At 45.3% G+C, this 12,778-nt stretch overlaps 1 protein-coding gene across 2 annotated transcripts in view; it reads right to left on the bottom strand.

The window, feature by feature from the left end:
• Nucleotides 1-12,778, bottom strand: part of KCNJ6 (potassium inwardly rectifying channel subfamily J member 6) — a 198,350-nt gene that overhangs the window by 35,558 nt on the left and 150,014 nt on the right. For both annotated transcript variants that reach the window (XM_066598971.1, XM_066598972.1), the window contains exon 2: nucleotides 5,044-5,956. In XM_066598971.1, the coding sequence (XP_066455068.1) occupies nucleotides 5,044-5,932 (889 nt within the window). In that variant the 5' untranslated portion in view covers nucleotides 5,933-5,956. The remainder of the gene's footprint in view (nucleotides 1-5,043; nucleotides 5,957-12,778) is intronic.

Here is a 12,778-nt window from a genome sequence, read left to right as displayed (position 1 = left end):
TGGGGACACTATTACTGCTGGGGACACTATTACTACTGGGGCACTATTACTACTGGGGCACTATTACTACTGGGGCACTATTACTACTGGGGCACTATTACTGCTGGGGACACTATTACTACTGGGGACACTATTACTACTGGGGCACTATTACTACTGGGGCACTATTACTGCTGGGGACACTATTACTGCTGGGGACACTATTACTGCTGGGGACACTATTACTACTGTGAACACTATTACTACTGTGGACATTATTACTACTGTGGACACTATTACTACTGGGAACACTATTACTACTGGGGCACTATTACTACTGGGAACACTATTACTACTGTGGACACTATTACTACTGTGGACACTATTACTACTGTGGACACTATTACTACTGGGGCACTATTACTACTGGGAACACTATTACGACTGGGGCACTATTACTACTGGGAAGACTATTACTACTGGGAAGACTATTACTACTGTGGACACTATTACTACTGTGGACACATTTACTACTGGGAACACTATTACTACTGTGGACACTATTACTACTGGGGCACTATTACTACTGGGGCACTATTACTACTGGGGACACTATTACTACTGAGGCACTATTACTACTGAGGCACTATTACTACTGAGGCACTATTACTACTGGGAACACTATTACTACTGGGGACACTATTACTACTGGGGACACTATTACTACTGGGGACACTATTACTACTGGGAAGACTATTACTACTGGGAAGACTATTACTACTGGGAAGACTATTACTACTGTGGACACTATTACTACTGTGGACACATTTACTACTGGGAACACTATTACTACTGTGGACACTATTACTACTGGGGCACTATTACTACTGGGGCACTATTACTACTGTGGACACTATTACTACTGGGGCATTATTACTACTGGGGCACTATTACTACTGGGAACACTATTACTACTGGGGACACTATTACTACTGGGGACACTATTACTACTGTGGACACTATTACTACTGTGGACACTATTACTACTGGGAACACTATTACTACTGTGGACACTATTACTACTGTGGACACTATTACTACTGGGGCACTATTACTACTGTGGACACTATTACTACTGTGGACACTATTACTACTGTGGACACTATTACTACTGGGGCACTATTACTACTGGGGACACTATTACTACTGGGGACACTTACTACTGGGGACACTATTACTACTGGGGACACTATTACTGCTGGGGACACTATTACTGCTGGGGACACTATTACTGCTGGGGACACTATTACTGCTGGGGACACTATTACTACTGGGGCACTATTACTACTGGGGCACTATTACTACTGGGGCACTATTACTACTGGGGCACTATTACTACTGGGGACACTATTACTACTGGGGCACTATTACTACTGGGGCACTATTACTACTGGGGCACTATTACTACTGGGGCACTATTACTGCTGGGGACACTATTACTACTGGGGACACTATTACTACTGGGGCACTATTACTACTGGGGCACTATTACTGCTGGGGACACTATTACTGCTGGGGACACTATTACTGCTGGGGACACTATTACTACTGTGAACACTATTACTACTGTGGACATTATTACTACTGTGGACACTATTACTACTGGGAACACTATTACTACTGGGGCACTATTACTACTGGGAACACTATTACTACTGTGGACACTATTACTACTGTGGACACTATTACTACTGTGGACACTATTACTACTGGGGCACTATTACTACTGGGAACACTATTACGACTGGGGCACTATTACTACTGGGAAGACTATTACTACTGGGAAGACTATTACTACTGTGGACACTATTACTACTGTGGACACATTTACTACTGGGAACACTATTACTACTGTGGACACTATTACTACTGGGGCACTATTACTACTGGGGCACTATTACTACTGTGGACACTATTACTACTGGGGCATTATTACTACTGGGGCACTATTACTACTGGGAACACTATTACTACTGGGGACACTATTACTACTGGGGACACTATTACTACTGTGGACACTATTACTACTGTGGACACTATTACTACTGGGAACACTATTACTACTGTGGACACTATTACTACTGTGGACACTATTACTACTGGGGCACTATTACTACTGTGGACACTATTACTACTGTGGACACTATTACTACTGTGGACACTATTACTACTGGGGCACTATTACTACTGGGGACACTATTACTACTGGGGACACTATTACTACTGGGGACACTATTACTACTGGGGACACTATTACTGCTGGGGACACTATTACTGCTGGGGACACTATTACTACTGGGGCACTATTACTACTGGGGCACTATTACTACTGGGGCACTATTACTACTGGGGCACTATTACTGCTGGGGACACTATTACTACTGGGGACACTATTACTACTGGGGCACTATTACTACTGGGGCACTATTACTGCTGGGGACACTATTACTGCTGGGGACACTATTACTGCTGGGGACACTATTACTACTGTGAACACTATTACTACTGTGGACATTATTACTACTGTGGACACTATTACTACTCGGAACACTATTACTACTGGGGCACTATTACTACTGGGAACACTATTACTACTGTGGACACTATTACTACTGTGGACACTATTACTACTGTGGACACTATTACTACTGGGGCACTATTACTACTGGGAACACTATTACGACTGGGGCACTATTACTACTGGGAAGACTATTACTACTGGGAAGACTATTACTACTGTGGACACTATTACTACTGTGGACACATTTACTACTGGGAACACTATTACTACTGTGGACACTATTACTACTGGGGCACTATTACTACTGGGGCACTATTACTACTGTGGACACTATTACTACTGGGGCATTATTACTACTGGGGCACTATTACTACTGGGAACACTATTACTACTGGGGACACTATTACTACTGGGGACACTATTACTACTGGGGACACTATTACTACTGTGGACACTATTACTACTGGGAACACTATTACTACTGTGGACACTATTACTACTGTGGACACTATTACTACTGGGGCACTATTACTACTGTGGACACTATTACTACTGTGGACACTATTACTACTGTGGACACTATTACTACTGGGGCACTATTACTACTGGGGACACTATTACTACTGGGGACACTATTACTACTGGGGACACTATTACTACTGGGGACACTATTACTGCTGGGGACACTATTACTGCTGGGGACACTATTACTGCTGGGGACACTATTACTACTGGGGCACTATTACTACTGGGGACACTATTACTATTGGGGCACTATTACTACTGGGGCACTATTACTACTGGGGCACTATTACTACTGGGGCACTATTACTGCTGGGGACACTATTACTACTGGGGACACTATTACTACTGGGGCACTATTACTACTGGGGCACTATTACTGCTGGGGACACTATTACTGCTGGGGACACTATTACTGCTGGGGACACTATTACTGCTGGGGACACTATTACTACTGTGAACACTATTACTACTGTGGACACTATTACTACTGTGGACACATTTACTACTGGGAACACTATTACTACTGTGGACACTATTACTACTGGGGCACTATTACTACTGGGGCACTATTACTACTGTGGACACTATTACTACTGTGGACACATTTACTACTGGGAACACTATTACTACTGTGGACACTATTACTACTGGGGCACTATTACTACTGGGGCACTATTACTACTGTGAACACTATTACTACTGGGGCACTATTACTACTGTGGACACTATTACTACTGTGTACACATTTACTACTGGGAACACTATTACTACTGTGGACACTATTACTACTGTGGACACTATTACTACTGGGGCACTATTACTACTGGGCACTATTACTACTGGGGCACTATTACTACTGGGAACACTATTACTACTGTGGACACTATTGCTACTGTGGACACTATTGCTACTGTGGACACTATTACTACTGGGGCACTATTACTACTGGGAACACTATTACTACTGGGGACACTATTACTACTGGGACACTATTACTACTGTGGACACTATTACTACTGGGGCACTATTACTACTGGGGCACTATTACTACTGTGGACACTATTACTACTGGGAACACTATTACTACTGGGAACACTATTACTACTGGGGCACTATTACTACTGGGGCACTATTACTAATGTGGACACTATTACTACTGGGCACTATTACTACTGGGAACACTATTACTACTGTGGACACTAGTACTACTGTGGACACTAGTACTACTGTGGACACTAGTACTACTGGGGCATTATTACTACTGGGAACACTATTACTACTGTGGACACTATTACTACTGGGGCACTATTACTACTGGGAACACTATTACTACTGAGGACACTATTACTACTGAGGACACTATTACTACTGGGGTCACTATTACTACTGTGGACACTATTACTCTGTCACTTCAGACAAGTCTCAGTAGTTCAAATATGTATTGGAAATCTCATGTACCATGTAAAATGGGTGGTTTTTTTTGCAGGGTCGGGGGCTATTTCACAGGTAGCATAAAAGCTTGGGGCGCCCCCAGTCAGCACTGCTGACAAGATCAGAACTTGTCAATCAAAGGGCAGTGCACAGTGTGTATTAGCTAGCAAAGTGCAGTGTCCATCTTAGATCACGGAATACAGGATCCTGAGCGATAGATCAGAGGGATATCAGCATAGAAGAACGATGGCAGGATATATATTCCCCCCCCATCCTTCTCTGGTCCTAGGACATAATTTTGACTCAAAACTGGAGGCTTTGCTTTAAATAATAGTATGGCTTGTGTTTTCTTTGATAGCTCTGGCTTTCGAGAGGTCTTGTTTGAAGATCTTGGACCCTTCACCAAATGCACGACTAAGGCCTGACGCCAAGTCTAAGATATCAACCAAGCAATACCATAAACGGTGGAGGCCACAACCACAGGTGCAGGTGTAGTAGAAAATCAATGAACGTATAAAGAACCTTACCTGTTGCTTCCACCATTCCTTCCAAGATGACCACAATTTCCAGATCTTCTTTTGGTAACTGAGCTTTTGAAATCTCCCAAAATGGGCTGTGCTGGTTTATTTCATGGCTTATAATTAGGGGAGAAACCAAAAACAAACGATCATCTCCAGTGTCGTAGCCAACGTTGATGTCCGTCTGGTTTAGCGGTATGAACTCCCCTTCCTTCGTCTGTTTGGATTTGATTAGTTTCGCTCTTATTGATGCCTCTACAATATGTGAGTTCCTGAGATCCCCCACCCGGAACATCAGACACAGTTTTCCATCTCGAATGGAAATGACGGCATTGGTTGAAAAGACCAAAGTCTCAGCCCTCTTTTTGGGTTGGGATATTTTAACAAACATGCAGCCAACCATAAAAGCATTGACTATTGAACCTAAAACAGACTGTACGAGTAGAAGTATGATACCCTCCGGACACTTGTCTGTGATGACCCTATGTCCGTACCCGATCGTTGTCTCCGTCTCTATTGAAAATAAAAAAGCTGAAACAAACCCGTTAAGATTATCCACACACGGACTCCAGGTTTTGTCTTGTAAATGCTCCAGATCTCCTCGAATGTACGCTATAAGCCACCATATAAACCCGAAGAACAACCACGTTACTGTGTAAACCATGACGAAGATCAGCAGGTTGAACCTCCATTTCAGATCCACCAAAGTGGTGAAGATGTCAGTCAAGTAACGATATCTCTCTCGGACATTCCCGTGGTGGACATTGCACTTTCCATCCTTGCGCACGTATCTCTGGATCTTCCGTTTCGCACATTTTTGCTTGGTGAGGTCCTCCCTGGCTTGTTTCAGGAGCTTTGGTTGCCGTATCGAGATGGAACTCTCCACGTCTTGCTCCATGAGGACTTATTTGAGGCTTGGAAGCTGACAACATGAAAAAGAAGGAAAAACCAAAATATTAACGCTTTAAGGGAAATCTTAAGCTATAAAAAAACTGAAGTAACATATAATAAGAAATCTGTAATTATTAACATGGGACATTTAGTGTATAACTCAGGCCCATTTTATTGTACCCTATTGAGGAGTACTGAGTTAAAAGGAAGGGGGTCCTCTGTTCAGGATCCTCGTCTCATGGCCATAGTGGAGAGCAGTTACAAAAAGTACTCCTCACTCTGGAGGTCCAATATAAATGGCCACTGTGTAATACATACCTTCTCCTGTGGAGACACTGCAGAGAAATTGAGCACTCGCTGGCTGATTCTCAGCGGGATACAGATGATACTTTTGTTTCAGCTGGTATCCCGTTTGGAGAACAAATCACAAGAATGCAGAAGACAAGCGCTCCATACCCTTCTATGGTTAAAATAGAAAAACGCATCGCAGTCGCATGTAAATCGCATGGCAAGTGAGTGCAATATAATAGATGTTATCGCCCAAAGATAGGATATAGGATGGGGTATTTGCTAAGAGAAAAACCGTTCGTGTGAATAAACATATTGAGACCAATGTGCTATTATCACGCATGAGTTCCCACCGTATCACAACTGGACAGAACTCACGCGATAAAATTGCCTGTGTACATACCGCTTAACCTGGCGGGAGGGACGGCGGAGCTGTGCCATGAGAACACCAGGTCCTTGCACAAATTACTAGACGTCTCGTGTCGGGTGAAGGCACCATCGGGGCTTATTCATAGCGCCATGTGAGCAGCAATAATAGGGTGCAACTGGTTTCTTAAGAAGGCCGAGCAGAACCTCACAGGTGCATGCACGCATGGTGCTGCGCGCCACCAGAACCACGCTGGCCAGCCACCCACACCCCCAGCAACCGGACGACAAGCCGGGGTGACGTGCCCCGACCGCGGGACCCCGCAAACCGCCGCCCCGGGAGGACCAGCAATCGCCGCATGGTAACACTTTGCTGGAACACTATCCTTTAGGATGGATTGGATTCTTAGATTTGGTCTAGCACCCTCTGATTGGATGGTGTTGGGGGGCCCGATTACCTATGAAGTATTCACAGTAGTAATATATAACAGAGAACATACCTTTTGTTTCAACCATTTAAAACAATTTCTGTTCTGAGCTATTCTGTCCCCTAGATACTAACCTATTGATGAAAGTTGCGGGGTGCCCGTCCTGACAGGGACGGCTCCGCCCAGAACCTGCACCCTAATCACCCTATTATTCCCTAATATCAGTGAAAACATGAAAGAGGTGAAGAGAGAAAGAGGGGGGTGGGAAAAGTGTAGATACCCCATACAACATCCAAAATATCACCAATGGGACCGAAAAGCTCAAAACAATCCCCCAAGATGTTTGATATAGTCCAGCAATGACACTATAGAGGGTCTTAACTCTTTTCATCCATCTATATAGACTATAAATGTCACCGAGGAGAAATGTCAATGATTAAATAACATCCAGGAACACTTATATCATTCTTGCAGAAGTTCTACACACAATGCTATAAACAGCGGATATCAGATCCATCAGTCCATATAATAATATCTCAATCTATCTACTCAGCAGATTGGAGATAACTGCTGTATATAAGCAGTCCCAGGCTGTTAATATGTCACCCTACCAAAATCACAGAGTGAAATGTCTCCTGATATGTCACATGGCATGTGGAGGTGGGGTGCCTAACTGCTGATCTCAGGTGAGGTGTAGACATGTACAGGTAGAGTGCCCCACTGCTGATCTCAGGTGAGGTGTAGAAATGTACAGGTGGAGTGCCCCACTGCTGATCTCAGGTGAGGTGTAGACATGTACAGGTGGAGTGCCTCATTGCTGATCTCAGGTGAGGTGTAGACATGTACAGGTGGAGTGCCCCACTGCTGATCTCAGGTGAGGTGTAGACATGTACAGGTGGAGTGCCCCACTGCTGATCTCAGGTGAGGTGTAGACATGTACAGGTGGAGTGCCCCACTGCTGATCTCAGGTGAGGTGTAGACATGTACAGGTGGAGTGCCTCACTGCTTATCTCAGGTGAGGTGTAGACATGTACAGGTGGAGTGCCTCACTGTTGATCTCAGGTGAGGTGTAGACATGTACAGGTAGAGTGCCTAACTGCTGATCTCAGGTGAGGTGTAGACATGTACAGGTGGAGTGCCTCACTGCTGATCTCCGGTGAGGTGTAGACATGTACAGGTGGAGTGCCTCACTGTTGATCTCCGGTGAGGTGCAGACATGTACAGGTAGAGTGCCTAACTGCTGATCTCAGGTGAGGTGTAGACATGTACAGGTAGAGTGCCTCATTGCTGATCTCAGGTGAGGTGTAGACATGTACAGGTGGAGTGCCTCACTGCTGATCTCCGGTGAGGTGTAGACATATACAGGTAGAGTGCCTAACTACTGATCTCAGGTGAGGTGTAGACATGTACAGGTGGAGTGCCTAACTGCTGATCTCAGGTGAGGTGTAGACATGTACAGGTGGAGTGCCTAACTGCTGATCTCAGGTGAGGTGTAGACATATACAGGTAGAGTGCCTCACTGCTGATCTCAGGTGAGGTGTAGACATGTACAGGTGGAGTGCCTAACTGCTGATCTCAGGTGAGGTGTAGACATATACAGGTAGAGTGCCTCACTGCTGATCTCAGGTGACGTGTAGACATGTACAGGTGGAATGCCTAACTGCTTATCTCAGGTGAGGTGTAGACATGTACAGGTGGAGTGCCTCACTGCTGATCTCCGGTGAGGTGTAGACATATACAGGTAGAGTGCCTAACTACTGATCTCAGGTGAGGTGTAGACATGTACAGGTGGAGTGCCTAACTGCTGATCTCAGGTGAGGTGTAGACATGTACAGGTGGAGTGCCTAACTGCTGATCTCAGGTGAGGTGTAGACATGTACAGGTGAGGTGTAGACATGTATAGGTGAGGTGTAGACAACAGGGAAGTAGCGCTTTGGTATAATTTTTAAAAAAATAACCTCAATAAAAGTTATGTTTGACCTGCGGCTCACGACTTCTGTGAATTCTCCATACTATATTTTGTGTGATGGAAGGTTTCGTCTGGAGACCAATATTTCTATCAGTTCTGTGATTTGCTATATAAGAAGTCTCATAGGTGGCTGTCCTGGCCAGTGGTGCCGCGGTGAACCCTACATCCTAGTGCGTGACCCCGAAACACTGAGTGAGCGCTGTGTGTTTTTTAATACCAAAATAAAAGCATTTTACTGTAAGAACCAGTCCAGAGACCCGAGCCGTCAGCAAGGACTGTGCCCTTTATTCTGGCCTGAAGCCTTCTTTACAAGCATCAAGGCTGGCATGAACATCAGGAGAACCAGGACTTGCGGGATAGGAGGAGGCGTCATGGTGATCTGGATAACTTTGATCAAGTCAAGGCAAAGGTAGACAGGGCCCACTGTCACCCGAGGGTGCACAAACACCTGGCGCCAACCCTGGCAGAGACAACGGGTAGTTACAGAGAGGGTGCTGGTACAAATATGATGAGGATGGGGAAAAGAGTGGCCAACTTCTGCCATTTTGTTTCTCACTATCCACCTCAGGGCCCCTCCACACCGACGTATTTGCGTGCGCAATATGCAGAGAATAGAACCCATGGATTTCAACAGATTCATTTTCATCACTTTTTTTTTGCACATGTGAAAAATAATACAGCATGCTCTATTTTTGTGCACATTTGCGCACCGAAAGTCCCCATAGAAGTCTATGGGATGTGCACTCAATACGCGTGCAGCTCAGCGGGAAAAAGACGACATCTGGAACTAATTAGGCTAAATAGCCTTTACAAAATCCCAGCAGGGTGTGCCCTGTGCCCATGAGAACCGGCCCTGCGAGAGCAAAAAGTAAAGTAATATGAGCAAAATGCATCATTCACGGCGCAAATGCATTGTGCTCACCCCAGAGCTTCTGTGCAAACACTCCTGTGAACGAGCTGCTAGGGATAAATTACCAGAGACTCATCCCTCATTACTGCTGCGCCGAGGGTGCAGAATGTGCAAGGACCCTGACTTTCACTGGACTGCCCAAAGAAGTGGGCGGAGTTCATGGTAATTTGCATTTCTTAAACTGCATTCTGGGCATTCTGAAGTGTTATTGGGCTGATCAGAGTAGGATACAAATGTTGATAAAGACATTTTATAATATTGTGAAAGTAATTTGGGAGAGTTTACTCTGTCCCGAACTAGGTGGCGGCACCACGGCCCGAGCGTTGAAAGAATCCCAACACGGGGTTAAGGTCCATTTAGACAACGATTATCGCTGAAAAGACGTCTTTTGTGTCCACTTACCAAGCGGGGGATGCAGAAGACAAGCCGGGCCGGGGGATGAAGAACGCAGTTGGACCGCTGTGTTCTTCATACCCCTCCTGTCATCAGGGAGCGGGATGACAATAGTATCAGCTGTAGCCCGCTGTGAATCCCTGATGAGGCTCATCCTCAGCACGCTGACAGACAACGATGAGCGACGGCTTAACGAAAACTGCCGGATGTCAGCGCAGTCACACAACGATCACCGCTCAAAAGACGGGCTTTGAGCGATAATCGTTATGCCTAAATGGGCCTTTAATGTGATGACCGGCGCCCTCTGTCTGTCACAAGGTTTATTTATGGCCTTCTGATCAGCTGAAGTTTTTAGTGCTGCCATTTTTGGTACCCATGACTTCACAGAAGGAGCGCCCCCCATCTGTCAACCATTAATATACCACGATCAGCATTGATCGCAGCATGTAAGAGGTTAACAGTGGGGGTTGATGTTCTCACCGATCCCCACTATTACAGAGGGCGGCCGGCCGTCAGTCACAGCCGACTTCCGCTGCAGATGGTGCGGGCTCAACATCCGAGCCCATGCCATCCATGAGGCACGACTGTATGTCCATTTGTGGGAACGCCTTCCAGCCGGGATGTACATTTACACTCTGGGCCTGGAAGGGGTTAAAGGATTTGTAAGTTTACAGGAAGTAGTCCATTAATGGTACTGCTAGCCGCTGCCTCCAGCTCCTGTGTTCTGCTTCTTGGTGACTCCTCGGAAGCTTCTACAGTGGCTCAGTGCGAGGAACACGCATGGACTATTATATGCAATGTAGATAACACTTCTGTTCTATCATGATTATTAAAGTTGCCTTTTCTGGCAGTCGCATGATTGGCCACTGACTATAATGGGCCGGCCCTGCAGCTAAACTCAGCCAATAGGGGGCAGAGGCGCCGGTGGTCTCATAGTGCCGCGATCACTCTGCTGCTAGGATATTGGCGGTAAATCCCAGTGAGGCGTCGACCGCTGCATGCCACGAGACCGCTGTGTGCCACGGGACCGCTGCGTGCCACGAGACCGCTGCGAGCCACGAGACCACTGCGAGCCACGAGACCGCTGTGTGCCACAGGACCGCTGCATACCACGGGACCGCTGCGTGCCACGAGACCGCTGCGAGCCACGAGACCGCTGCGAGCCACGGGACCGCTGCGTGCCACAAGACCGTTGCGTGCCACGAGACCGCTGCGAGCCACGGGACCGCTGCGAGCCACGGGACCGCTCCGTGCCACGGGACGACCCCCTTTATGGCATGTTCATGGAGATGATATTCTGGCAGCCAGACTCGCCCTTATCATAAAACGTCCATTAAAGACGCGGCGGCTCGTTCCCACAATCCATATGAGCGCATTGCTGGAAGTTCCAATCTATCTTTGCGTGACATACTGTATAGATGGCGTCTCATGCAGAGCGATGCGCCGCGCCGGATGCCAGATTGCATTTGCATTTCTCTGCTTTACATGGATTATGGTTTTGATTAAACATAAAATTGTGATGTTTTCTCTTCCGCGCTCAAGGGCAGCCGAGACGGGGAATAGACATGGAGCCACGTTGCCACTTTAAATTGGGTCACTTTGGAGAAATGTATAGTGCGAGCTTAAAGCAGCCAAACACTATACACTTTTCATAAGCATTTAAAGCGGCACGGCCGTCTCCAAACTAACCCGGGCTTCTGCCTCTTGGGGTTTTTTTGCCTTCTTCTGGACCAACAAGGGGAGGGGGGGGGGGGGGAGGAAACAGGCTGAACTGGATGGACATTGTCTCCCTTCAGCCCCACATACTATGTTACTATGTTACTATGTATGTTGCTATGTTACTATGTATGTTACTTTGTATGTTACTATGTATGTTACTATGTTACTATGTATGTTACTTTGTATGTTACTATGTATGTTGCTATGTATGTTACTATGTTACTATGTATGTTACTATGTTGCTATGTATGTTGCTATGTTACTATGTATGTTACTATGTATGTTACTATGTATGTTACTATATTACTATGTATGTTGCTATGTTACTATGTATGTTACTATGTTACTATGTATGTTGCTATGTTACTATGTATGTTGCTATGTTACTATGTATGTTACTATGTATGTTACTATGTTACTATGTATGTTGCTATGTTACTATGTATGTTACTATGTATGTTGCTATGTTACTATGTATGTTGCTATGTTACTATGTATGTTGCTATGTAACTATGTATGTTACTATGTTACTATGTATGTTACTATGTTACTATGTATGTTGCTATGTTACTATGTATGTTGCTATGTTACTATGTATGTTACTATGTTACTATGTATGTTGCTATGTTACTATGTATGTTACTATGTTACTATGTATGTTACTATGTATGTTACTATGTTACTATGTATGTTGCTATGTTACTATGTATGTTACTATGTATGTTGCTATGTTACTATGTATGTTACTATGTATGTTGCTATGTTACTATGTATGTTACT

This window comes from Eleutherodactylus coqui, chromosome 4 (assembly GCF_035609145.1).
Source record: "Eleutherodactylus coqui strain aEleCoq1 chromosome 4, aEleCoq1.hap1, whole genome shotgun sequence".
In the NCBI taxonomy this organism is placed as follows: domain Eukaryota; kingdom Metazoa; phylum Chordata; class Amphibia; order Anura; family Eleutherodactylidae; genus Eleutherodactylus; species Eleutherodactylus coqui.
This window is presented reverse-complemented; position numbering and strand designations above follow the sequence as displayed.